This window comes from Medicago sativa, chromosome 4 (genome assembly GCF_051527215.1).
Source record: "Medicago sativa cultivar Bolivia chromosome 4, Bolivia_mono, whole genome shotgun sequence".
NCBI lineage: Eukaryota > Viridiplantae > Streptophyta > Magnoliopsida > Fabales > Fabaceae > Medicago > Medicago sativa.
In genome coordinates this window covers 58,162,854-58,190,684 of record NC_140752.1, presented here as the reverse complement: position 1 = coordinate 58,190,684, position 27,831 = coordinate 58,162,854, and the positions used below count along the sequence as shown (strand labels likewise).

At 33.6% G+C, this 27,831-nt stretch overlaps 5 protein-coding genes, 1 long non-coding RNA gene and 1 pseudogene across 13 annotated transcripts in view; 6 read left to right on the top strand and 1 right to left on the bottom strand.

Annotated features, from left to right (window-relative positions):
• Positions 1–23,393, top strand: part of LOC146930197 (F-box protein At4g22280-like) — a 28,605-nt gene extending 5,212 nt beyond the window's left edge. For 2 of the 7 annotated variants that reach the window (XM_085701810.1, XM_085701812.1), the window contains exons 3-6: positions 20,998–21,893; positions 21,996–22,148; positions 22,478–22,747; positions 23,003–23,393. In XM_085701810.1, the coding sequence (XP_085557936.1) occupies positions 21,006–21,893; positions 21,996–22,148; positions 22,478–22,747; positions 23,003–23,071 (1,380 nt within the window). In that variant the 5' untranslated portion in view covers positions 20,998–21,005 and the 3' untranslated portion in view covers positions 23,072–23,393. Of the gene's footprint in view, positions 1–11,592; positions 11,947–19,998; positions 20,058–20,997; positions 21,894–21,995; positions 22,149–22,477; positions 22,748–23,002 lie in introns of those variants that run through there. The other 5 variants (XM_085701803.1, XM_085701806.1, XM_085701811.1 and 2 more) reach the window with 4 other exon arrangements.
• Positions 422–2,487, top strand: LOC146930202 (uncharacterized). The gene is made up of 3 exons (XR_015006295.1): positions 422–1,526; positions 1,621–1,863; positions 2,040–2,487. It is a non-coding gene; the product is annotated as an uncharacterized LOC146930202 (long non-coding RNA).
• On the bottom strand, positions 3,188–5,058 carry LOC146930201 (histone deacetylase HDT1-like). Its single transcript, XM_085701816.1, has 7 exons — positions 4,951–5,058; positions 4,647–4,723; positions 4,331–4,539; positions 4,175–4,197; positions 3,720–3,825; positions 3,547–3,630; positions 3,188–3,451 (listed from the first exon to the last, which is right to left on the bottom strand). The coding sequence occupies exons 1-7, from the start codon at positions 4,961–4,963 to the stop codon at positions 3,391–3,393; spliced, it is 573 nt and encodes a 190-aa protein (XP_085557942.1). The 5' UTR covers positions 4,964–5,058; the 3' UTR covers positions 3,188–3,390.
• Positions 14,262–17,678, top strand: LOC146930199 (uncharacterized; annotated as a pseudogene). Its single transcript, XR_015006294.1, has 2 exons — positions 14,262–14,398; positions 17,032–17,678. The product of XR_015006294.1 is annotated as an uncharacterized LOC146930199 (transcript).
• LOC146930200 (uncharacterized) lies at positions 14,882–15,862 on the top strand. The gene has a single exon (XM_085700925.1). It carries the CDS (start codon positions 14,915–14,917, stop codon positions 15,860–15,862), a length of 948 nt encoding a protein of 315 aa, XP_085557051.1. The 5' UTR covers positions 14,882–14,914.
• Positions 17,692–18,837, top strand: LOC146930198 (uncharacterized). Its single transcript, XM_085701814.1, has 2 exons — positions 17,692–18,340; positions 18,455–18,837. The coding sequence occupies exons 1-2, from the start codon at positions 17,735–17,737 to the stop codon at positions 18,656–18,658; spliced, it is 810 nt and encodes a 269-aa protein (XP_085557940.1). The 5' UTR covers positions 17,692–17,734; the 3' UTR covers positions 18,659–18,837.
• Positions 23,394–25,031: 1,638 nt separating the features above from the next.
• On the top strand, positions 25,032–26,353 carry LOC146930196 (F-box/kelch-repeat protein At3g06240-like). The gene has a single exon (XM_085701813.1). The coding sequence runs from the start codon at positions 25,112–25,114 to the stop codon at positions 26,327–26,329; it is 1,218 nt and encodes a 405-aa protein (XP_085557939.1). The 5' UTR covers positions 25,032–25,111; the 3' UTR covers positions 26,330–26,353.
• The last annotated feature ends 1,478 nt before the right edge of the window (positions 26,354–27,831 follow it).

Sequence of the window (27,831 nt, the reverse complement as noted above, 5' to 3'; positions counted from 1 at the left end):
GGTAGATATTTGTATCTTTTAACCATTTGGTTGGATGTTGTTTGTTCGATCCTTGGTCGGTGTCTATTGAGCAGTCTTATCAACCAACCTGCTAAGAGAGTGATTTTCCCATTCAGTGTTAGTACATATTATATAATGATAGGACTACTACACAAACTAACTTGCTAGAGTCAATAACTAGTTAATAATTAACTTAGCGGAAACCGATAATATTAACCTTTTATCTACATTGTAACTATTTTATCTACATTATCACCTTCTAAAAGAGTAACTCTGCAGTGCACACAGAAATGGATACAATACTATTTGGTCACACCAATTGCTGATACATGTTGCCTTTCCATTTCTCCTGCATCAAGCTTCCAATATAACTTAATAGGAATGGATAGTTTCAACCTTACCTCAGCTGACGATCAAGCCTAACTTTGTCCACTGCGGAGAACGTGATAAATCCCACATCAAACCTATTGGTCATCCACCTTCGGGCAATCTTTGATATCGAACACTTGTAGTGATGTTACCCATTCAGGCATCGATGTAAGATTCGCACAATTCATGATTCTGAGTCTGTAGAGTGGTAATGTGCCGAAGCCCTTCAGGCAAATATTTCATTTTTGGGATTTGATGGAACGTCAACACTTTGAGGTTCTCTAGTTCTTTCCATGTCATTCTGTAACAACCATCTTCACCATTGCACGGATCAAAAACTCCTCCCAATTCTCAATTTCCAATTCACACAGTGTATCGAGATGTTGAAACACTCTGCATAGTGATTTAAAATTAAGTATATTTGATATCACAAGACACTCCACTTTGGAATGATTGACTGCTTGCTGTAATATCTTCACTGTGACATTTGCAAGAAGTACTTTCCAGTGGAATTTAAATTAGATTATAACAAAGACCTTGATATTGGAGTGCAGACCTATGTCATGTAGAATTATATCATCTTTCTCCAACTCGTCATTGGCATCACCAACAGTGTGTTCGTTCCAATTCAATGTCAACCAATGAAGATGTGACTTCCCTATTAAATCCATACATATTCTTAGCTTCTGTTGGACAATGCCTCAGACATTCCAAGCCATTTATCAGAAGTCGTCCCTTCAAATTATGTAATCCTCCTAGCTCACTAGTTTTAGCACTGTCTTTAGAAGTCGTATCTAACACAAATTTTGTTAGTGTTTGAAGATTAGTCATCTTTCCCATTCCATTTGGCATAGAAGTTAAGTTATCGCAATAATCCAACTCAAGATGTCGAAGAGTTACCAACTTCCAAAGATCTTTGGGCAACTCTGTCTTGCTAGAACAACAAGTGAGTAAAAAAGTTTCCAAGTTAATTAATTCAGTTATAGACCTTGGGAGTTCTTCAACCTTATAACAACGAGAAAGTTCAAGATACCTTACATGTTTTAGCCCACATATACAATAGACAATACTTTGTCACTCTCAAGAGCAATACAATTTAAACTAGTTTCTTCAAATTTCTAAAATCAAAATCACCAGCCAAGGGTCCCATGCTATTGGTAAGTCCCTCCATTTGTTATAGCATGTTAATTAATACATCTGGGATACCAATATTCATGACATACCTGATGTGATTTTTTTTTTTTTTGACAGGGAGTCAAAGCTGTGATATCCAAAAGTTTTGACAGAATTCATCGCAGTAATTTGGTATGAATGGGTATTATTCCCCTTTGCTTCAAATCCGGTGAGGATGCCGACACCTTGGGATTGACTGGTCACGAGCGATATACCATTGACCTTCCAAATAAAATCAGGGAGATAAAGCCCGGCCAAGATGTCACCATCACAACTGATTCCGGAAAATCTTTCACATGCACAGCTCGCTTTGACACTGAGGTAATTGAAGCATGTCATTGATTAATGTGTATGTGTTTTGCTGATGCAACTTATATCTCAATGTGGTCCGTCATTGGGGGATTTCTCAAGATAGAGCATTATTCAGCGTTTTGAAAAACTTGTCTCAAATTTATATCTTTCCTTGCGTCCGTTTGTTAACTTTCTCCTATTTTCAGGTGCAATTGGAGTACTTTAACCATGGAGGCATTCTTCCCTATGTCATCAGGAACCTCATTAAGAAGTAAAGTCATTATTGATTAGAAATATTAAATGCAATTGCCACTACGTGTACCTTTCATGTGGTAATAAAATGTGAGAAATGCGAATAATTTCCTATAAGTAGGAAATAACGGAAGCCCCTAATATGGACCCTAAAAGAACAGATCCATTGAGGAACACTTTTTTTTTTTTTATTGTTTTTGTCATTTGGTTAAATCTCGTTGGATACCTACGGAAGAAAAAGTTTCTTGTAGATGAGGGAAGGAAATCTCCAGATATTTGTGGAGAAAGGAAGCAACAAAACCAACACAATAAAAGATAATAATGAAAGTAGTGAATTTATGCGTGTAATATATTCTACACAAATTTGTGAAATCCTTAATGTATTATGTTCTTGCGTTCTTATTTCGTTGGATACCTACTTAAAAATACTATATTTGGTCCCACAACTTTACCTCAGATTCCACTCTGGTGGTACAATTTGCCAAATACCTCACTTTTTCAAATTGCATGCTGCCAGACAGTGCAAAATACCTCCCGTTGGAGGTGCTCTAAGTATATCTGTTGAAACTCTCGTGCACAAAATTGTCAATCGTCGTTTGTTTAATTAATGGGATTTGGGTGGTTTGGCATTGCTAGACCAAAGCTCATTTTGATAACAAGATTGTCTTAAGTCTTATTCTTGATAAATATACCGTGTTGTCTAGTAATTTGAACTAGGGTAACAAATCATCTTATATTTATGATTTTGCAATTTTAAAATAAATTCTAAATCATTGTTTAGGAGATTGATCATCCTAGGAAGACCTGGTCTATTAAGAAAGTTTAATAATATCATTTTACAATTGGATTAAGGAGGAATTGCTGCTAAACTAGGAGCATCCTTAATCACTAAAAATGTGAATAGAAGATATACCAGACCATTATAAACCATGTCTTTAAACCTTTAAACCAATGTCAGATCACTATAACAAACAATTCCGTGGACATGCTATACATTTTACAAGATATACCAGACCATTATAAAATGTGAACCTCAAAGTGAAACCGTGTTCCATTTTTTTTAATATATAATAGTAAATAACACCATAAACTAAACAGCATATTTAAAAAGAATATTCCAAATTGTGAAAATTATTAAAACTGAGACTAGACTTGTACATGTAAGAAACCATATATAGATTAAATCACAATGATCAAGTTATTAATAGTAGCATTAGTCAAACTCAGACTAAACTTCCTAACACTTAAGAAACCATATATAGATTAAATCAGTGTTCCAACTTAATAGTACAATTGCGAGCAACTTCACTTAGTAGCATGCTTGGCCTTGTTATGTTCTTGCAATGCATTTTCAGAGGTGAATGTCCTGGTAATAAAGACATGAAAAAAAGAAAGGTCAATCACAACCCATCTAAAAGTAATAAATATAAATATATGCTTCGGGTTTTGTTAAAAGCATACCTCTTGCAACTTCTGCAAGAGAGTCCTCTAGCAGCATGCTTGGCCTTTATATGTTCTTGCAATCCATTTTCAGAGGTGAATGTCCTGGTAATAAAGACAACAAAAAAAGAAAGGTCAATCTAAACCCATCTAAAAGTAATAAATATATGCTTCGGGTTTTGTTAAAAGCATACCTGCTGCAATTACGGCAAGAGAGTCCTCCAGACTTGGAAGTTTCAGCATCATTGTTAGGACCTTTCTTAGAGTCAGGAATTGCTGTATGTCCAGCTTTCTCAGAATCTAACAAAAATTTAAGCACAAATTACGGATGTGTAACAGAAGGATATATGGAGAATATATAATGCAAAAAACCTCAATGCAACATTCAAACAACGTTTCAATTTACGGGTGGGGAGTAATTTAACAGTTTACAGATGTATAGTAGAAAGATTAAAGATATAAACAATACTGCATGCATGCAAATGCAAGCATGAATCCATAATGCAAACAAGCTAAATTTTCAGCACGCAGCATTCATTTCTTTATATCTAACACAATTTAAGCAAGGACAATTCAGTAATGTTTAAGCAACCAACACAACCTTAATCTAACCTTAAAAACAATTGTATGACAAATTTCAGAGCCTCACCAGTTTCACCTTCTTCCTCACTCGTGCAGGCCAAAACACATCAATAGTTAAGAAAAAATTAAGATGAATAAACTAACAAACTATCTTAGAAATATATATATCAACTAAAAATATGAATAAACTATATAATAATAAATAAGTCTCAACTAAGGATATTCATAATAAACTTTGTATCCACTGAAATAAACACTCGCAGTTTTGGAATCGTGAGAAAGCTCAAATTCCTTTTCAAGAATATTATTAAAAGTTATCTGAGGAATTTTGTCCCTGATTAAGGTTCCCAAAACAATCTTCTGGCCACCAAATACGAGGTAAATAACCACAGGCTCTTCTGGTATGCCTTTATTTGCTGCGCCAAGTGCTACCTATAAAATAACCAAAGCAGCAATTTAGTAAACCCTAGACACAAAAACACACAACGTAGTACATAACAACACATCATCATCAACAGCAGCAGCAGCAAAACCCTAACCTGAGAAATGTGAATAGCTGCTGCATCATGGGCATACGGGTCAATCTTGATAGTTTCTCCAACCTTAACCTCGGCAGCTAATTCAAAGATCAACGTACATCAGAAAACTATGAATCAAAACCTAATACACGTACGTACGTACATACAAGTTCTGAGTTCAAATTAACAATAACAGACTTCAGATTAACGATAAATTATTAAATAAATTAAGAATGAAGCAATCAACGAAAACAAAATCGATAAAAACAAGTAATCGTTATTCAGCGAAGAAAAGTAGATGATGAAAGGAGAAATATGAGGTTACCCCAAAACTCCATTGGAAACGGTGAGAGAGAGAGAAACCAGTATGCTAGGGTTTTGGAAGCTGGGAGTGTGTGTGGCGGCTATGGGGAAGGTTTTTGTGATTATATAGATTATATAATCCGAAACAGGTTGTTAGCTTTTTCCGGAATATAAAATCCGAAAACTTAGGTGATTTTTTTTTTTCCTTTCTTTGATGTCAATGCAGTGGCGTATCCAGGACCCTGAGTCAGGGGATGCAAATTTTTTAGCTTCATTAATTAATATTTAAGTTATTATTAATATTATATATAATATATATGTGAGTTAAATTTTGATCTAGTAATTTTTCTTAGGAATTAATTAACACGAGTCGATAATGTAACATGATTTTCCACATTCATATAATTCAAGTATTTATCACTAGCACCTCTCGAATAAAAAAGTATTTATCACTATGAATTCAAAAGAGTATTATTTACATTATATACAATTAGTCGTAATCATGTGGTTTAAAATCAAAAGAAAAGAATAAAAATATAACCAGGAATTACAGAGTTTAAAGATTTTGTTTTTATACTAGTTTACATTTTATTTGTATTTAATATCAAATGCATTTGTTCTAAAAAAAAAAATCAAATGCAATGGATGAGTAATTGATGTAGTATTAGCCTTAGAGATTAGTTCTATACCCATGTTTTGCGCTTTTGGCTTTTATAGAAAAACAAAAGTCTACCAAATTAAAGACCAGCATTAAAAGTCCACTTATGGGATAATTAACAACATTTAACAGCAATAAAAGTAAAAAAATGACTGGAATGATATTTCTAAGTACACCAATATATCTCATAGGCGTCAGTCTTCCTTAACTCTTGGATGTGAGGTGCAAAGCGAAAATCCAGGGTGTGCAAATAGCAATATAAATAGAAATATACGTGCAAATAGCAAAATTCCAGGGTGTGCAGGTGCACACCCTCAACTGCACCTGGATCCGCCCTTGTGTCAATGGCCGACCTGTGCTGAACGTTGTATAATCGCTAGGGGTGTTCGAAGAGGTGCTTTTGAACTTTCCTGCCAACTAACATATTTCGATCAGCATGCCAACTCCATCAAGTTCATAAGAACCTCTTTGGGATTAGATCTGCAACTATATCAAGTTTAGAACTTCATCATGCTTTGTATCTATCTACATTATCAACGAGAAATTAATACAAGATATGCAACGAGAAATTAAATAAAAAAAATCATTTTAACTATTTTATCTACATTATCAACTTCTAAAAGAGTAACTATGCAGTGCAAACAATACTATTTGGTCACACCAATTGCTGATACATGTTTCCTTTCCATTCCTCCTACAACAATCATATTTCGTCACATCAACATATCATTATGATAACAAATGGAATTATTAAAGAAGGTAAACTTCATTAATTTAAATTAATAGAAATGGATAATTGTGGCCTGAAGAGAACATGATAAATTCCACATCAAACCTATTGATCTTCCACCCCTACATGCAGAGACGTCACCTTCATGCAATCTTTCTAGACTCTCAAACTGATGACAACAACCCCTTGAGGCTTGAGATATCTGCTTAGCTACACCATCCTTTGAGATTTGTTAACCTATCAAGATCTATATCTGTCACTAAAGCACAAAATGTTGATGGGTTATCACTGTGACTATGCACTTGAGGCATGGCAAATTAAACATGCGGAGGCGTTTGACATGCAACAATGAGAGTTCGAACTAGAAAATGTCATATTGATATTGGAGTGCAGACCTATTTCATGTAGAATTATATCATCTTTCTCCAACTCATCATTGGCATCACCAACAGTGTGTTCGTTCCAATTCAATGTCAACCAATGAAAATGTAACTTCCCAATTAAATTCATATGCTTAGCTTCTGTTGGACAATGCCTCAGACATTCCAAACCATTTATCAGGAGTTGTCTCCTCAAGATGTCGAAGACTTACCAACTTCCAAAGATCTTTGGGAAACTCTGTCAAGCTAAAACATTAATTGAGTAAAAGAGTATCCAAGTTAACTAATTCATTTATAGACCTCTTCAACCTTATAACTATGAGAAAGTTCAAGATACCTTACATGTTTCAGCCCACATATACAATAGACAATACTTTTGTCACTCTCAAGAGCAATAAAATTTAAACTAGGTAGTTTCTTCAAAGTTCCAAAATCAAAATCACCCAACAATAACTTTGGAGATATGATAAAATGTAATTTATGGAAAATGTCATTTTATTTTGAGAATGTGGTGAGTTGAATGATGATTGAGAATGCGGTGAGTGAGTAGCAGAAAACATATATAAAATATGAAAGACTAAGGATAGGATGCAATTTGGGGTGGATGGGTTGGTGGTAAGGGGCCTCATGGAAGATACTGTACGGAGAGTGAGGTGTTGTTTGAAATCGAGTTTCACCATTGTCGATGGAAAAAGAGGAAGTGAACGATAGTAGAGCAAATGACCAAGGTAATGGTAGTGGTGAAATTACAATAAATTTTGTGTTGTTGAATGAAACATAACAAGTCGATCATCTAGGCTAGATGTTGGGTGTTGATGACACTGGTTCCTGAACCAAAAATAAATATCTTGAATTGAAGATGAATATTCACAAACTCGTCCCAACGAAATGTTACTCTTCATCAAGAATCGGGTCATCTTCCTCAATGAAGTTGTTTTGTGGTTGCGGGAGACGTGTTGTTAATTCCTAACTATGCATATTTACTACCAGTTAGGTCCCTGACAATAAACACTTGTTTACTATGATCCTATTTTAATTCAATTTATCAATTATAGCAATATGAAGAATTGTTTTAGGTTTTCAAGTCTCGTTATGAATCACATTTTCCTAAATTCAGTATTTGTATATGTTGAATTCCTTCATGGTTTCTTCTTTTTAATCTCCATGTTAACTTCATATTATACTATTTCATTTTTTAAGAAAGATTATTAGGTTCAACTAAACTTAAATTGATTATTTACAAATATTATCCTAGTCTATTTATCTGAGCATGTGCATTTCTACAACATGGTTCAAGAACAGAAACTTAAGCCACTTGATTTAGTATTTGTTTTCATGTTAGTTGTTATAATAATCACTGATACAACGCCAAACCTGTTATGTGAATTGTTAGCTAATATTTAGCGTTTGTTGTCACATTTTTAGGCATGCGGTGTGTTCATGGAATAGCAGCCATTTCATGGAAGCATGACAAATGTTGTGTGCCTGTAAGTGTTTACTGTCAAGGACCTTAGTGATAGTAAATGTTGAACCTAAATGATAGTGTGTATGCATAGTCAGGGACCTAACAACAATGTTCAGAGATATTGATTTTTGCCACATCATCAGTTAACAGAATTATTTAACGTTAGAGACTAAAGTGATAACATAAGTGCACATTCAAGGACTACTTTGTATTTAATCCTCAAGCAGGGACTTTTGTTACATCAAGATGAAGAGTCCAGATCAAAGTGACCATTTATTAAAAAATATTCATTAGTATATTATTAATATAAAAATATATTAAATCAATTATAATTTTATTTAATTAATATAAAAAAAATAAAAATTGCCTAATTAAAAATTAAAAATAAGGGTATTTTCCTTAAGCATTTGATTTTATGTCTCACTCGATCAATAATCAATTAAACTTCTTCTCGGTGTAGCGCTGACTCAAATTACGCAAACGTAACTTCTTAGGGTTTCTATTCCATTCATTCGTTCTCTGATTCAATGCATGTCTTTTGTTTCAACTCATTCATCATACACTTTCTTCAAATTTGCAGCAATTGATATTTGTTTGTTTCTACAGAAAAGCGCGAGTACAACAACGTTCAAAAGGTGCGTGCGAGCTCACCGCTGTTCTTCTTTTTCCCTGCTTCTAATTTGATTTTATGCATTTTTTTAGTCCGATAGATCATGTGGTTTTAGGGTTCTTAGCCCGCTGTACAATTTCGAGTTTGATTTTAAAAGTTATTATGAAGCACGGACACACCTCGGATTAGGCGTGTCTGTGTCGAACACCTATCATGTCCGACACCGACACTTGTGATTACACTGAATTATGTCATTTTTTTTCAAATTATTAGTTGTGTCGGCGTGTCCCTTTCGGTGTCCGTGTCCGTATCCGTGCTTCAATATGTATTGTTTGTTGTGATTTATAAGATCAATGTACATTGCATTTTCAAGTGTCTCCTTGTAGTAAAAACCAAAGAATGTCATTGGAACTTAGCACTTGAATTTACATGCACAAAATGATGTACAAGTTTCATGTTCTATTTTGAATTTCTGACTTAATAAAATCGTTGTGTGCATTCTCACTCTCTTTATTACATATTGCAAGTTTCCCTTGTCGAAATCATGTCTACAATTATGACAGCTTCAGTAACATTTTTCATGTAACATTTGTAAAAACATTTTTCACTTATATTCATTCCTCTATTTTCCATCATTTTCTATTTATCAATCATTTTGTACCTATTCCTAAGATTTGTTACTTATGGAATCTAATTTTATTGAAATTGCGTTAATCTCTCTGTTTATTGCCAATGAAATCTCTTCAATCATGTCATAACTTTACTCAGGTGTTCAGCTCAGGTCATGGCGTGCTCTGATGAAGAACATGATCGATTAAGCAATCTCTCAGATGATTTGATTTGTCATATTTTGTCTTTCCTATCAACAAAAGAGTGTTATAGAACATGTGTTCTATCCACAAGATGGGAGTCAATCTGCACCAAGATTCCCAACCTTCACTTTCAATTACCAGAGATTTCAGACCCTTTGTTGTCCAAAGAAATCAAATTTGTGAATGTTGCTCTCCTAAGACGCACCGAAAATATAAGAAAACTAAGTCTTCATAGTGAGAGAGGCTGCCAACCACATGATGTACACGCGTGGGTTTCAAAGGCATTAGATCTCAAGGTCCAAGAACTTGACTTGGATCTGTTTTGCCATGAAAAAATCTTATTGCCGCTTAGGCTTTCCACGTGTGAGTCACTTGTGGCCTTAAAATTGCAGGGCATAATTCAACCAGCACTCAGTTCGTCTTTCGATGTATATTTACCGTCACTAAAGATTCTTCATCTCCGTGAAACTGTGAGATGTTCTATGTTTGATGACGGTAAAGAGTATGATCTCAATAATTTTCTGTCTGGTTGTCCACATTTGGAGGAACTTCTTTTAGATGAGATCTTTTCGATACCCATCAACATTTCTTTTCACTTATTGAAGAGATTATTCGTTTATTTACCTATGTCTACTTCTGTTTTTAAGTTTTGTCCACTACAGATTAAGGCCCCATCACTGGAAGTTCTTTCTATTTTCTATTTTGGCTTTTGTGAGTATCCGGATTTGAACAGTGTGTATACACTCATGAGAGGTTTTTCAAATGTTAAATCATTGGCTCTCGGATCTAAAACTTTACATGTAAGCTTAATAAATAAATATTTTTCTTTTTTAATTACAAGGTCCATATTTAGTCACCCATATGCAATTCTATTCTCATTTTATAATTTTTTTATGCAGTTTCTCAGCATGGAGGACAAGCTTGACAACTTACATCTTCTCACTTTTCACAATTTATTATTTTTGTGGGTTGAAATATCTGAGAATTGCAGTTGTAATATGCTCGTCAGCTTTCTACAGAGTGTTCCAAAACTTAAGGATCTTGTAATTGCGGTGTGTACGACGTTTTTTTAAACTATATTTGCACAATTTTTATTTTAAAGATAAAATATAATAAGCTCAATACCTGGCACGAGAAGAGAAAAGACCTAGCAAAAGATACGTATAGTTTGCAAATAAAACAGATCAATAAATTAATTAATTCAAAACAATCTCTATATTTGTGTAGATTGTCCTAGCAACTTAACCTTCATTCAAACTATTTTACTTACAATTCTAATGATGATTTTTGGTTTACATGCAGAGAAAAATTGAAATCAATTCCCAAAGAAAGGAGGTTGGAAACTCGAGTTGGGTGGAGCCATCGATAACTCCAGAATGTCTTACAACCAGTCTCATTACATTTGAATTTATTGGAATTCAAGACATAAAAACTGAGTTGGACTTTACGCGATATATTGTAAATCACTCAAGTAAGTTGGAGAAGGTAAAGATTTTCACACCTTCAAAGAAAAGAAGAGTAGAAAAAAGTTTACGCATGGGGTCAAAGAATTCCTCCTTACTAGTATGGGTATGACGTTTACAACACATTCTTTTCTTCAATACAGAGTTTATATACTTTCTGTTCTAGAACTTTCATCCTCTCTTATTGTTTTAGATATTAACTCAGAACATGAACTCAACTTTATATCTCTCGAATTTTTATTATACTATTACATTTGTGGCTGAAAATAAGACTGTTTTTCTTAAAATAAATAAATTATATCCTCTTAAATTTTGTAACTTTTTTAATTTTTTTTATCGGTATACTATTATTTATGTTTATAATAATACAACAACAACAACAACCAAGTCTTATCCCACTAAGTGGGGTCGGCTACATGGATCAAATGACGTCATAGTGTTTTATCAAAAACCATATTTAGATCCAACTCATTGACCTTTAAATCCTTTCTAATGGTTTCTCTTATGTTTATAATCATAATATTAATTAATCAATATTTGTTACAGGATATTAATTCAATTGAAGATCATATGGATGCCTTCCAGGATTCAATCAAGACCCACTCTACACTCTTAATCTAGTTATCAAAACTTATATGTTCCATTCATCTGATATAAGTTTAATCTAGTACACTTATAATCTAGATATTAATTCAATTGGTTTGTTGCATAGAATTCTCTAATGATGAAGAACAAGCACTCAGACTTAGCAATCAGAATGGTACCTATTAGTGCCTGAAAATCATGAGAGGGTGTAAAGAATGGCACCTTTACACGTATAAGTTCATTTATCTCCAGTTAGTGCCTGCAAATCATGTACTCTTATTGATACCTGCTTGAGATTGTGTCTGATTATTTCTTGCAGGAGTAATTTGATCTTAATGATACTTGCATGTGTAGTGACACTAATCAGTTAAGAAAATGAATTAATGAAATATAATCAACAAACACGAGTATACTCATTTGCTACTCATGTATTTCCAGGAATGTAAATCTTAAACTTGAAACAAACACTTGTAAGGATTAGTGTCGGATGATCCAACATACATGTTAGAGTCGACCATTCATTTACTGTCACTTAGTGTTGGCCACGACACCGACTCAAATGACATGACAAATGAGAGTTGAGTTACGTAATGAATTAGACTGTCATATTATGCCGAGCCAAAGTTCAGGTCCCGGCCAAGAGAGGTACAAATATTCATAAAAATATATCAAGGGACAGGAGTTTTTATTTTTATTTTTGAGAGATTAGAGGGTTAAATTATAACTCATGGATCAATATTAATGGTCTCTCCTATTCGTAAGTGACCATTAATCTACATACGCTTCTTCCCATTCCAATCTCCCCTCTTTATTGAGTGTGCATCCTTAAAAGTAAAGAGATATTCCATTGTTATTTTTTTTTTGTGAAGAAAGATAATTCCAATGTGGTTGAGACTAAAAAGACGAGGGTGTATTGAATTGGGACTTCATGAGATTTTAAAAGACTTCATAAAAATAAAAAAGTATTGTGGTATTCAATTAAAACTTTTATAGAATATAAATAAATTGTGTGGTATTCAATTAAGAAAATCAAGATTTATCATTCAGGGCAACGAAATTCGGTGGTATTCAAATGTGATTTTTCCTAACTTAAAAAATGTCTCATGGTATTCAAAAGTATGTAAATTTCAATAGATTCTTTCGTGTAGTGGATTTTGTGAGACTTTATAGTTGAAAATACACATAACATGTCAGTGGCGGATCCAAACAATTAGTATACGTGGAGCTAAAATTTGAAGAAACAATAATGTAAATTATATTAAAAATATGAAGAGTTTTTTCCATCGTGCAAATTTACACAAGTTAAAAAATTTAAAATGGTAAGTTTGTCTTTTTTTTTTTGACATTGGTAAGTTTGTCTTGTAACTTGTGTATTTTATATTAAATATATAATTTTTTAATAAATAATTGGTGTTTTTCAGTGAAAAGTTACTTCCTTTGCCGATATGGTGCATCCATGTCAGACACATCAATGTCATGTTTATTGAAAATTTTAATAACTTTAGATATAAGTTCTTCTCATCCCTCGTTCCTCATTTCTTATAATTATTTTTTGGTATCATTAACAAATAACAAGTGACAAATCATTCAAAAAATCTTATTTTTAACATGTATTTTATTTTATTAAAAGAAAAGTAAAATTTCATGTGGAGCTTTAGCTTCACGTAGCTCTCAAATGCATCCGTCCCTGTAACATGTTCATTCAATAATATCACAAAAAAAACCTTGAGACTTTTTAAGATTTCCATAATTTTTTTAGCACACTCGTAACATTTTTTCTCATACCACACTCATACCCTCTTTATGTTATTATTCATAAGTCCTCATTGATATTAATACTTGTTCACCATACAATTACTTGACAAGGTTTTTTTTTTTTTTTTTTAAGAAATTACTTGACAACGTTTTGTTATTTCGTTTTTGTTGATAAGTGACCATTAAAGTTAAGTCATTTTGAATTTTTTTTATGAATCCATACAATCCTTTCAAATCATAAAATTTCATAAAATCATTTGAAATCTTAAAAAATATGTATTATAAATCCATTAAAGTCATGTGTTCAAAATTTTGATTGTAAAATATCATTTAGAAAAAGTCTTTTAAAATTCAACAAAGTTAATATAATCACTCAAAGTCTTTTAAAATCTTCATGATTTTTTTTTTTGAAGGGTAAAATCTTCATGATTTTGTTTGCCAAAATAGTGTTTTGAAATCTCAATCTAATACGCCCCCTAAGTTATTCCACATACTACCATCACAAAGGGATCCAAATGCCCTTCAGATCATGTTAAATATATCATTTTTTAGTTAAAAAATGAGTAAATACCCAAATTTGTCCCTGAATTTGCACGAATCGGCCAAAAACATCCCCCAATTATTCGAAATGCACGCTTGGTCCCTGAATTTAACAAACGTCAATCAAATTAGTCCTTCCGTCCAATTGCTCCGTTAGTGGTGCTGAGTTGTCTTCCTGCATGGCTTATTGGCTTGTACACGTGTCTACAAGGAAGCCACGTGTACAAGGACCAATTTGATTGAAACACACAAAATTTCAATTGTACTTTTGAATTCAATTTTTCCTGCTTTTCCAAATTTACCCTTGTAATACCTATACCTTTTTCATGATCACATTTCAGCCAGAACATCAAAAACATCCCTGTCAGTTCTCCTTCCCGCCTAACCGTTCATCATCTTCATCAGCATCATCTCCGGCGAGGAACTGTTGCAAAAGAATCGGTTTTGATAGAAGATTTCGTCATTTCATAAGGTAACGCCGTTCCTGTTCGTTTTCCATTCAATCATGTTTGTTCTCGTTCGTTTTCTCCCTTTTTGTGTCCGTTTTTTGTGATTTTCGTTTTGAGCTTTTAGGCATCCGTTTTCTCCCTTTAAAGTTCATTAATGCTTGCTTTGATGTTCGTTTTTGTTTACTGACATGTTTATGCTTACTTTGACTGCATGTTTTAGATTACTGACATTAAGGTTTTGTGTTGAAGACGTAAAACATAAAAATTGCATGCTTTTATGTTTGTTTACTAAAAATTATGAACATTAGAGTAGTTATGAACAAGATTAGTGGTTGATTAAAACAGATTATAAAAAGGGCTATTTTGTACTGATGAGTTGCATTTTGATGTTCTTGTGATTGTGAATATGACTGATGCATTGCAAAATTTGTAGGATGGAAGACAATATCACGTTAATCATGCATCATGGTGGTTGTTTAGAGCGAGATGAGTATCGGAGGCTAAATTATGTTCGTGGTGAAATTTGTGTGTGGGAAAAAATGGCGGTTGATGTGCTTTCTTTGTGGGACATTGAGAAGATGGTGAAGCATTGCAGAGGCTACTTCAAAGTATCTAAGTTGTGGTACTTCAAGCCGTTCAAAGGTGCTGAAGATGATCTTAATATATGCTTGAATCCATTGACAACAGATAAGCATTTTTTGGATATGGTGAAAGTTGCAAGGGATAATGGGAATGAAGTGGAAATATATGCACAACATGTAGTGGATACAAGTGAGGTTGAAATTGTGCCATTATCAAGTGAAGAAAGGGAAGAGCTTGAGAGAGTAATGGAAGAATCTCTGAGAAGTATGCAAACTCAAGCTGAACCATGCAATGTTATGGAAGTTGATATACTTACTGCTGAAGAAAGAAGTGTTGTAGAAAGTTTGGTTGCTAATGTGCAAATGGGGGTTGGTGATGAAGAAGACAATGTTGGTGATGAAGAGGACAATGTTGGTGATGAAGATATTGTTGGTGCTACTCAAGCTACTCAAGAAACTCAGCCTCAAGAAACAGTGACACAACAAGAAACTCAGACTGAAGCAAATGTCACCAAAAAAGGGGCTACAAATTCAGGGGCAAAAAAAGGAGCACAAAAAGGGAAAGAAAAACAAACTGTAGCACCAAAAAGGAAAAGGCCAGTAAGACAATCAAGAGGGACTGGGGTCACAATTAATGATGATCCCCAAATGATGTTTGATTCTTCTAGTGATGACAGTGATTTTGAAGAGGCAGATTATGTGACTGGGCACAGAGACTCTTTCTATGAGGAAGGTAATGCTAGCCATGCCAACATTCAAATGTCAAAGCCTGTAGGTGAAATATGCTGTGATAATGACAGTTATGTTTCTGAAGAGCTAAGGAGTCCAATAAGCACTGATGATGAGAATGAAGGAAATAGGAACATTGTTTATCCTCAATTTAATGAAAATGCTGAATTTGGTTAGGTAAATTTGGAACTTGGAATGGAGTTTGCTACCCTCAAAAAGTTTAAGGATGCTGTCAAGGATTATACCATTCACAAGGGAAAGGGAATTGACTGGGTGAGGAATGATAAAACAAGGGCAAGGGCTGTTTGCAAGCATGAGACATGTGATTGGGTAATATATTGTGCAAGGAATGAAAAGAGGAAATATTTTCAGATCAAAACATTTGTGAGTAAACATGATTGCCCTACAGATTTCAAGAATAAACAAGCTAATAGGAAATGGGTGGTTAAGATGCTTGAGAAAGTCTTAAGGTTTGATCCTGAAATAAAGCATGGTCAAATATTTGATTTGTTCAAGAAGGATTATAAGGTGATTCTGGATGACAACTTAATTTTTAGGGCAACAAAGGAAGCAAGGGATTTGGTTGAAGGCAGTGAAAGGGAGCAATATGGTCTTCTGTGGGATTATGCAAATGAACTGACGAGAAGTAACCCCAGATCTACTGTGATGATGAATACTACACCAATGCCAGAGTCCCCACCTCAATTCAAAAGATTCTATGTTTGTCTGGAGGCATGTAAACTAGGGTTTAAGGCAGGGTGTAGACCATTGATTGGGTTAGATGGATGCTTTCTTAAGGGGTATTATGGAGGGCAACTTTTGTCTGCTGTGGGACAAGATGGAAATAATCAGATTTTTGTCATTGCTTATGCCATTGTGGATGTGGAGAATAAAGATAACTGGAAATGGTTTTTGGAATTACTACATAACGATCTAGGAAATTATGAGCAACATGGATGGAACTTCATCTCAGACATGCAAAAGGTATGAATAACCATCTTAGTCTTTTTCTCATTCAAGTTATGTCCATTAATTGCATGCATACTGATGTATAGTAATAGTTGTTTTGCGTGCATACTGATGTATAGTAATAGCTGTTTTGCATGCATACTGATGTATAGTAATAGTTGTTATAGGTTTAGAGTAATCTCAGGGACTGTTTTGATAATAAGTAATATAATCTCAGGGACTGGTTTGATAGTAAGTGACATAATTTAGGGACTGGTTTGATAGTAAGTGACATAATTTAGGGACTGTTTTGATAGTAAATAATATAATGTACGGACTGTTTTGATGGATAGTGATATAATTCAGGGAATTTTGTTTGTAATTGTGAACATTGGCAGGGTTTGATTCCAGCCATGCAGGAAGTGATGCCAGGGGTGCCACATAGATATTGTGTGATGCATCTCTGGAGGAACTTCACAAAACAATGGAAGGATAAGGAATTGAGAGGAGTGGTATGGGAGTGTGCAAGGGCAACAACTCTCACTCAATTCAACCGCATTATGGAGAGGGTGAAGAGGCTTAATCAGAAGGCATGGGAGTATCTTAATAAATGGCCAAAGGAAGCATGGACTAAAGCATATTTTAGTGAAAATTGGAAGGCAGATAACATAGTGAACAATGCTTGTGAGGTTTTCAATGGAAAGATCTTGAACTATAGAGGGAAACCAATACTCACTTTTGCTGAGGAAGTTAGGTGTTATGTAATGAGAAAAATGAGTCAAAACAAGATGAAACTTGATGGGAGAGCTGGACCACTGTGTTCTTGGCAGCAAAGCAGGCTAGAGAAAGAGAAGAATGCTAGTCACAATTGGACACCACTGTAGAGTGGTGATACTCCAATGCAAAGGTATCAAATAGAAAATAGCTACAAAGTGAAGGTGGATGTTGATCTGTTTAAGCAAACTTGTACTTGCAGATTTTGGCAGTTAACAGGTAAATGTTGCATTTTTAGACTTATTTTGATGGTTTATATTTGATATACTTAGAATGTTGTAAATGTTGTCTTTTACATTGGTTGTATTGTTGATTGTATTCACAGGAATGCCATGTATGCATGCATGTTCATCACTTGCTCTGAGAGGCTTAAAGCCAGAAGAACATTGCCATGCTTGGTTGACCCTTGGATCATATAGGGCAACTTATAACTACTTTATCCAACCAGTGAATTCTCAAATATATTGGGAACCAACTCCTTATGAAAAACATGTGCCACCAAAGCTTAGAAGGGCTGCAGGAAGACCAAAGAAGAACAGGAGAAAAGATGGCAATGAGGAACCTCTTGGTGGGAGTCAAATGAAGAGGACTTACAATGACACTCAATGTGGAAGGTGTGGATTGATTGGTCATAACTTAAGAGGATGTAATAAGCAAGGTGTTGCTAGGAGACCAAAAGACTGGATTGATATTGAGCCAGAAGAAGAAAATGTTGGAGGGAATGCAGATAATGCTGGAAATGATGGAAGTGTTGTAGATAATACTGGAAATGATGGAGGTGTTGCAGAAAATCCTAGACATGTTGTAGCTGGAAATGATGGACATGGAGGTGTTGCAGAAAATCATGGACATGTTGTAGCTGGAAATGATGGACAAGCTGCACAAAATGTTAGTGTTGGAAATGTTGCTGGAAATGAAGCAGTTCTTAGACAGGTATGAATGTTAGATTGTAAGGATTGATTTTCTAGTAAGTGTGGAAATTCAGGGACTGATTTGATTGAAGTTTTTATTAAACAGGGACTGATATGATTGAAATTGTTGTTTCAGGGTGTTCCTGCAAGGAGGTATGGCATTAGAGGTCCAGTTATTTCAAATGAGAGGCCTAAGCAAACACCAGTGAGGGGTCCTGCACCATCACATCCAACTGCTCCTGGCGTTGTTCGAGTGCCATATCCAAATTATGGTCCATCCGGTTCAAGTCAACCTAAGTTCATGGAGTTTATCCCAACCCCCGGCTTTCCAAAGAAGTGAAGCTTGATGCATGCTTAGATTGCGTTTTTTGGAATATTTTGCTTTGTTTACATTATGCCCTCTAGTTGGGTTCTTTTTGGCTATGCAATATTTAAGAAAATCCTCTATGACTTATGACTTGTTTATGACTTATTTAATGATATTTCCATGGATGAAGTTGTGTGTTTTGTCATTTTTAATTCGTTTGCTGCAAATATATGCATCAAGGATCAACTTGGAAATATGTTTATATAATTCAAGGTCTTATTTGACGTTTTTTTGAAATAATTCAGGGATCAATTTGATAGCAATTCAAAATTAATAGGGACTGTATTATAAAATATTTTCTGAAATCAATCAATTTCGTCCTTGAAATTTTTTGTCATTATATATCAATTTAGTCCCTGCTTATGTGGCATCTGACATGGCAACCCATCTGAGAGGTTAACGGCCACGTCATCACCGTTAACGCCCCAAATGGACGTAGGGACTAATTTGATTGACGTTTGTTAAATTCAGGGACCAAGCGTGCATTTCGAATAATTGGGGGATGTTTTTGGCCGATTCGTGCAAATTCAGGGACGAATTTGGGTATTTACTCGTTAAAAAATTGTATAACTAAATTGAAAAAAATTTAAAAGTGAGCAGTAGGACAGTATGGCAAAGCAACAGCAACTCAGGGATGTATTTGCTATTTCGAAAAAATTGAGGGATGAAATTGACCGGAACATGCAAATTTGAAGACTAAAATGTATGATCACTCTATCTTAAATGATAAATTTTGAGTGAATACTCGACTAAACTTCCTCCTTGAATTTGCAAGGACCAATCAGTTTCGTCCCTCAATTTATCGAAATATCACATTATTCACTGAATTTGTCAAATCTGAATCAATTTAATCGTTTTGTGTTAAAAGTGTTGATATGGTCCATTAACCACTCACATGGCAGTAGCACAGTATGGCAGAGCAAGTACAGCAACTGAATCGTTCCTCTTCCAGTATGTTACAAACCTTCTTTTCCTCTTTGCTTTTCAATCCTTTCATTTTCAGCATTCAACAGCAAATCCTTTCACATGTCACAATCTCAACACTCTTGCTAACCCTAATTCTTGACTATAAATGAGAGACAAAAATCATCACAAAATTTCATTTCTTCATTTATTGTGGTAATTCTCAATGTCTTTTGTTTCAACTTATTTATCATATATAATCTTCACATTTCAATGTTTTTATTATGCACTTAACATGTTTGTTAAAACTCCTCATAGAGTTTCTTCAAATTCTCATTCAGAAACTTTATTTTTTAATGTTACATTTGCAGAACTATTCTTGATTTCTATTGATATTTGTTTGTTTCTACAGAAAAGCGCAAAATACAACTCTTTCCGTTACTCTGAACTCACCAGTTGAGTTCATAAGGTGCGTGCGACCTCCCCTCTGTTCTTCTTTGTTTTTCAATTCAGTTTTCGATTCAACTACTAATTTGAGCTTAGTCCAATTGATAATGTGATTTTAGGGTTTCTGTTAGCTATTGTTTTTTGTTGTTACTGTACAAATTTCTGACTTAATAAAATCATGTCTATAGTTATTATGACAGCTTCAGTTACATTTTTCGGGAATTGGGGTTAGTTTTATAGGGATTGTGGTAACTGAAAGTTTTCTAGTACTGATTTTTATCTCTTTTGGGACAATGGTAGCAATGTTTATGATATTGTTATGGTTGAAAAATCCAAGCTTTTTCATGGATTCTAAATGGGAAGACACAAAGTTTGAACCTTTATCAGAAAAATGTGAAAACCTTGAACTTGGTATCAGATAAAATGTTGAGTTAACAGTTTGAAGAAACTCAATCATAGGTTTTAACATTTTCAAATCATGGTTGATTTTTCAAAGGGTAAAACAGTCCAAATCAAAAGCAATGGAAACTTTGATGTCTTGTTCTAAACCTCTGTTCATCTTTTGAGGGAATGATAGAGATTTTTCAAAGAAGACAGAACAACATTAAGGTTGTTTTGGTTTTGGTTTTGGTCTTGTTGGCAGAAAGTTGAGGTTTTTCCAATAATGTTGGTGATTTTTTATGAAGGGTAATATGGGAAAATGATTAACCTAAGCCAAGTTTCAGCTGATAAAATTTTGCAAGAGACCTTGTTAAGGTCTCTTTTTCACATGTGTGCATTCTGACTCTTTTTATTACATATTGCAAGTTTCCCTTGTCGAAATCATGTCTATAATTATGACAACTTCAGTAACATTTTTCATGTAACATTTATAAAAACATTGCCCGGTCATGGCATTAATCTCTCTGTTTATTGTTAATGAAATCTCTTCAATCATGTCATAACTTTACTCTGCTGTTCAGATTAGGTCATGGCGTGCTCTGATGAAAAACATGATCGATTAAGCAATCTCTCAGACGATTTGATTTGTCGTATTTTGTCTTTCCTATCAACCAAAGAGTGTTATAGAACATGTGTTCTATCCACAAGATGGGAGTCGATCTGCACCAAGATTCCCAACCTTCACTTTCAATTACCAGAGATTTCAGACCCTGAGTTGTCCAAAGAAATCAAATTTGTACATGTTGCTCTCTTAAGACGCTCCGAAAATATAAGAAAACTAAGTCTTGATAGCAACAAAGGCTGCCAGCCACATGATGTACACATGTGGGTTTCAAAGGCATTAGATCTCAAGGTCCAGGAACTTGACTTGGATCTGTTTCTCCATGAAAAAATATTATTGCCGCTTAGGCTTTCCACGTGTGAGTCACTCGTGGTCTTAAAATTGCGGGGCAGAATTCAACCAACACTCAATTCTTCTTTTCATGTATATTTACCGTCACTAAAGATTCTTCATCTCCGTGAAACTGTGGCGTATTCTATGTTTGATGACGGTAAAGAGTATGATCTCAATAATTTTCTATTTGGTTCTCCACATTTAGAGGAACTTCTTTTACATGAGACCTTTGCATTACCTATCAACACCTCTTTTCACTTATTGAAGAGATTATTCCTTACTTTATATAGGCCTACTTCGGTTATTAAGAGTTGTCCACTACAAATTAATGCCCCTGCACTTGAAGTTGTTTCTCTTGTTGATGTTTCATTGGCTCCTAGAAAATATGACTTTACAAACTTGTCAAATCTTGATGAAGCTGCTCTTTGCATTTGTAAGCGTCCGGATTTTAACAATTTGTATACACTCTTGAAAGGACTTTCTAATGTCAGAACATTGGCTCCCGGTTCTAAAACTTTTCATGTAAGTTTCATAAATATTTTTCTTTTTTAATTAAAATTTACAAGTTCCATATTTAGTCTCCCATATGCAATTCTATTCTCATTTTATAATTTTGTTATGCAGTTTCTCAGCATGGAGGACAAACTTGACAACTTGCATCTTCTCACTTTTCACAAGTTATTATATTTAACGGTTGAAATATCTGAGAATTGCAGTTGGAATATGCTCGTCAGCTTTCTACAGAATGCTCCAAAACTTAAGGATCTTGCAATTATGGTGTGTATGATGTTCTTTTAACTATATTTGCACAATATTTTTTTTTTTTTTTAAAAAGATGAAATATAATAGGCTCAAAAGTCTGGCACTAGAAGAGCAAAGACTTGGCGAAATATACATGGAGTTTGCAAATAAAACCGATAAACAATTTAATTAATTCTAAACAATCTATATCTGATCTATGTTTGTGTAGATTTTCCTCCCAATTTAACCTTCTTTCAAACTATTTTACTTTCAATTTTATCTTTGTTTACTTAATAATATAATTGAAACTATTTACTATATATCCAGTTGGAAAATTCTAATAATATTTTTTGGTTTTCTTGCAGAGAAAAATTGAAATCAGTTCCCGAAGAAATGAGGTTGGAAACTCTAGATGGGTGGAGCCATCAGTAACTCCGGCGTGTCTTACAACCAGTCTCATTGCATTTGAATTTAAAGGAATTCAAAACATAAAAACTGAGTTGGACTTTACGCGATATATTGTAAGTCACTCAAATAAGTTGGAGAAGGTAAAGATTTTCACACCTACTGCAAAGAAAAGAAGAGTAGAAAAAAGTTTACGCATGGGGTCAAAGAAATCCTCCTTACTAGTATGGGTAGAGTTTACACACATTCTTTTATTCCATACAGAGTTTATATACTTTCTGTTTTAGAACTTTCATCCTCTCTTATTGTTCTAGATATTAACTCCGACCATCAACACAACTTTATATGTCTTGAATTTATATATATACAATTACATTCGTGGTTGAGAATAAGACTGTTTTTGTTAAAATAAATAAATTTATACTCTAATGAATTTATCATTTATGTTTATAATCTTAAAATTAATTATTCAATATTTGTTACAGGATATTAATTCAATTGAAGATCATTTGAATTTCTCCAAGATTTCAATGAACACCACCCGACCCTCTTAATCTAGTTACAGGATAATGACTGCTTGTGTTGTATGTGCGTGTCTGTTGTTTATTCTACGATGAAATCAAATTGTATGCTCGAACTGCTTGTGTGGATATAGTCAGACACGTTGACTTGATAATGGCTGCGTGTGTTGTTTGTGCTTTAGCATATTGTATTTTCAGAATTATTGTGGCAACTATGTTAGAAATTGAATCCATTAAGCTGCAAGCTCCTACTGCAGAGTACAATCCCCAGGCATGTCTGTTTTTTTTTTTTTTTGTTCAGTTTTGGAGTTTGGTCATTTTGTCCTTCTATATGATCTATGAGATTTTATTTTGGTATTGCCACTATCTGATAGAGGGAGGGACAAAATCACATCCTAAATGATTAGCAATACTAGAAATCAGGGAGTGTGAACCGATTTTCCTGCATAAAACATGTCAAAAAATTTTATTTCAATCTGTGAGAAGCTTGATTGATGTATGAGATTTTCTATTAGTAGTACAATCTTTGAGAGAGTGAGAACCGATTTTCCTGCATAGAACATGACACAACTTTTTTACTTCTATACTAAAACAAGTAAATAACCTTGGAATAATATAAAGGCTTCATTTTTCCATTTTCCAAATACTTCTCATAGTTCAGTCTACTTGCATATATTGTTAAGATACTTGTAAAAAAATTGTTAAGGTACTTGTAAAAAAAAAATTAATCAAGAGGTTTGCAATGACATGTTGATGTGTTATGTTCTAATTGACATATCAGAAAGCGGTTAAAAATCCATGATTAATTTTTTTTTATGAGTACCTTAACTTGGGCATTATATTAATATTTGATAATAATGTGAATTTGAATTTTTTATTTTCAAACCCCTTGTTTCTATCTTCAGATTTTTTTTTTTTTTTTCACAACAAAGAATAAACTAAAGTTTTGAAATTTGAGGCATTTAACATCCAAGTTACGCCGACATTTTTTATTTCTAACAAATCAGTTGCCCAATTGGGCATGGATCATCATTTATTTAATTAATCCAGTTATTTGTTTAACTAATTAGTAAGTAGTGGTATACTATAAGCCTATAATTTAACAAAATCCAAAATTCTATTAGTAACCGCATCTGACCAAGGTATCTGATAGGTTGCTACTGCTTACATGGCAAAGTTGTACCAAGTACCAACACAAATAATGCAAACAAAAACCAGTATGTTTACCCAAAATTGTATCATTGTTAAGACATGCATAATAATCATTAAAAATTAATAAGGCAATGTGTCTAGTTTTCTATCCATCTAAATCTTATAATGAAACTAAATATTGGATGGAAGTATTTTACTTGCAAGACAATGCAAGAATATAAATTTTCAGCAAACTAAACCATGAACATCCGGCTACAATTAACAACACATAATTCATCACAATCTTTATTAATATATACTAATAAATTATCACAAATACACTTATTTATCTTTATATTTTATTGAAAAATTTTAATTTTTTTAGAGAAATTCTTATAATATTATAAATATTTCAGCAAAAACTCATCCAAGAATATAAATGGTACACATGGCTTGACTTAAAAATAGAGATAAAAAATGTGAGTGGAAAATACTTGAAGGATTAAAAGTCAAAAATTTCTTATAAAATGACTAAAATAAAATGTTAATATATTTATGAGGATAAAAACATAAATATTTAACCAGAAATTTAAGGTGTCAACTAAAGTTTGTTTTTTTAGAAAACCCAAATACTTTCATTAAATTTTCATTGGAAAAATATTCCCATCATTATTTACCCTCTCACAGCAAAGTTATACTCAATTCCACACAAAAAAAAAGGTAAAGTTAAAAAAATAGAATTTTCTCTCAAAAAAAATAAATAAAAAAATAGAAATAAACAAAAGATCAGTGAAGGCAAACGTGACAGGTAGGTACGCTTCCAACTTACAAGAGGTTTGCACGCTTCCAACAACCTTTCATTTCATTTTTTAAAAAAAAAACAAAAGAAAAAAAGACCTTTGATTTCTTAAACAATCTTTGATATCACAATCTCTTGTTGAGATGGCCGAATCTGTAATTGAAGAAAAGGTAATTAGGAATCACATTCCTTATGATATTTCATTCTCTATTCTGTCAAAACTTCCTTTAAAATCATTGAAGCGATTCGAATGTGTATGCAAACCATGGTCTCTCTTATCTGAAGACTCTCATTTCATGAACGAGTTCCGCACTAACCTCATATCTAAATCTCACTCTTACTACAATGATACATCTCTCATCTTATATCAGGTTATCGATTCTCATGATTCTCTTCATTGCTCTTTCTATTCACTTTCTGGTGAGAGGTTTGAGAATAGAGTCAAATTAGACTTACCAAATCCATTTCAAGAGGAAAACCCTTTCTTTAATTTTGTTGGTTGTGATATTATTACCGGAACTCTTTGCCTCAAAAAACAAAAAACACTTGTATTGTGGAACCCAACTACCAATGAATTTAAGGTCATTCCTCCTAGTCCGGCTGAGTCAATACCCCCTTATCGAGAGGCTTCGACTTTACTTCATGGATTTGGTTATGACCATATTCAAGATGACATTAAGGTTATTAGGTATGTACATTTTTGTCAAATAAATGGTCGAGGTCTTCGACTTCTCAATGTGCGAAGGGAAGACGTGCCATGGAATGAAATATCCTATGAACCCTTATGGGAGATTTATAGTGTAAGATGTAACTCTTGGAGGAAACTTGATTTCAATATGCCTAAATGTTGGACTGATAGTTCAAATGACCGATTGTGCATGAATGGAATATGTCATTGGTGGTATGTAAGTGAGGACCGGGATGAGCATTTTTTGGTGTCATTTGACTTGAACAATGAGAGATTTTTTACAACACATATACCCATAGACATACCTTCGGACATATATCCCAATTTTCTTTCTAGACTTATGAGGAGACACTTGGTGGTATTTAATGGATCAATTGGTTCGATCTCATGGTATTTATCAGATAAAACTACTTATCACATGTCAATTTTGGATGAACTCGGCGTGAAGGAATCATGGACAAAACTCTTCGTTGTTGGACCATTCTCCTACATTGAGCGTTTTATTGGAGTGGGGAAGAATGATGATATATTCCTTAAAAAGAAAGATGGTCAACTAGTCTGTTTTGATTTAAATACACAAAATAGTGAAGAACTTGGTGTTAAAGGAGCACATTTTTATGATATTGCAATTTACAAGAAAAGCCTTGTTTCAATTGGAGGAATAAATCATTAATTGAGTTTTTGTGTTTTCACCTTAGAGATTTATAATTGAGTTTAGTAGGGTTTTTCTATTTTCCAACTGATGTTGTTTTCATTTTCATTGTTATAATTATATATTTAGCCTTTTATATAGAAATATGTAGCAATAGCTGATATGTGGACAACAAAATAATCTAATGAGCAGCCTATATTTGTTTGAATTTCAATCATCAGTTATACTTGAAACATCTATGCCACTAAGTTTAAGTTTGTGCTTTAAAATTTTGCTAGCGCGATCTGCTGTTGTTGGCACTTGCAAGAGAAAATATTCGTAGACGCCAAACAATTTACTGCTCGCATTGCTTCATCAGGTTCCTATATTGACATAGAAACAAATTTGCATAATAGCATGTTGATATTGTGTGTGATGTGAGACATAATCAAGTTTTCAAAGCTTATTCGAAGAAGGGAAATGTTTTTGGATCCTAGTTCTTGAGATGATATTTTCTGTCTTTTGATGTATTGGTAACAAGAGTTAAGCAATCAACTATAGACTAAAACTCTGACGTTGAGGCAGTAAATGCCGAGTCAGATATTGAGCCAGAAGATGCTGAATGACATATTTGCAAAATGATGTGTTTCTATTTCCAGAAGATTAGCGAGGTTTTACATTTGTCTATCTTCTTTAGTAGGGTTTTTCTATTTTCAAAATGATTTGTTTTTCATTTCCATTGTTAGAATTTTATTCAGCCTTTTATTGAACTGTCTCCAATTTTATACAGAAATAGCTGATATTTGGTTTAATAGGGTTTTAAATTTGTCTATCTTCTTTAATAGGGTTTTAGGCCTTTTGGTTGTTATGCTGTGATATTGCTTTCTTCGGATGACAAAATCTTAAAGCATGATTTTATTCATTTAGTGGTGGACTTGTAGATTTGACTTCATTTTACAGTAGAAGCATGTTTGTATTGGTATGTGTTGTGTAATTGAAATACTTCAAAATATGAAACTGATAATACTTGTTTTCTCATATCTCAAAAGTGTAATAAAAAAAAATCTTATCAGACTGGAAAATAAAGAGAGACAAGTTCTTCATCAAAACAAAATCTTCATGGAAGTGCATCTTTGTGGGGGATTTCTTTATTGGAAGTTTTTCACTGAGAGAAGATTGTGGAGTTAAATTGGAAAATCCTTTACACAAAATAAAGAAGATTTATGTGTGCACCAGTTGCTTGAGAAACCTTGGAGCTATTTGGGGATATTAAACGTGGAGTAGATGCCTTCGTATCTAGGATTGTTTGAACCTGGAGGCTGACATACGTGGTTTTTATTTTGTCAAAAATCGCATTGTATATCAGTACGTCTGCAGGTCTTAGATCAGCAGAAAATCCGTACTATTGTACGCTTATTTGTTAAGCTTGTTCTTTGTTGCGGATGCACATCGGTTTCTGTTCAAAGTGCAGGGTTGTGTTTAAAAAATTTTATTTGCTCTTGTATTGAGCTTTCAGCGAATACAATCAGCCGAGGAGAATTTTA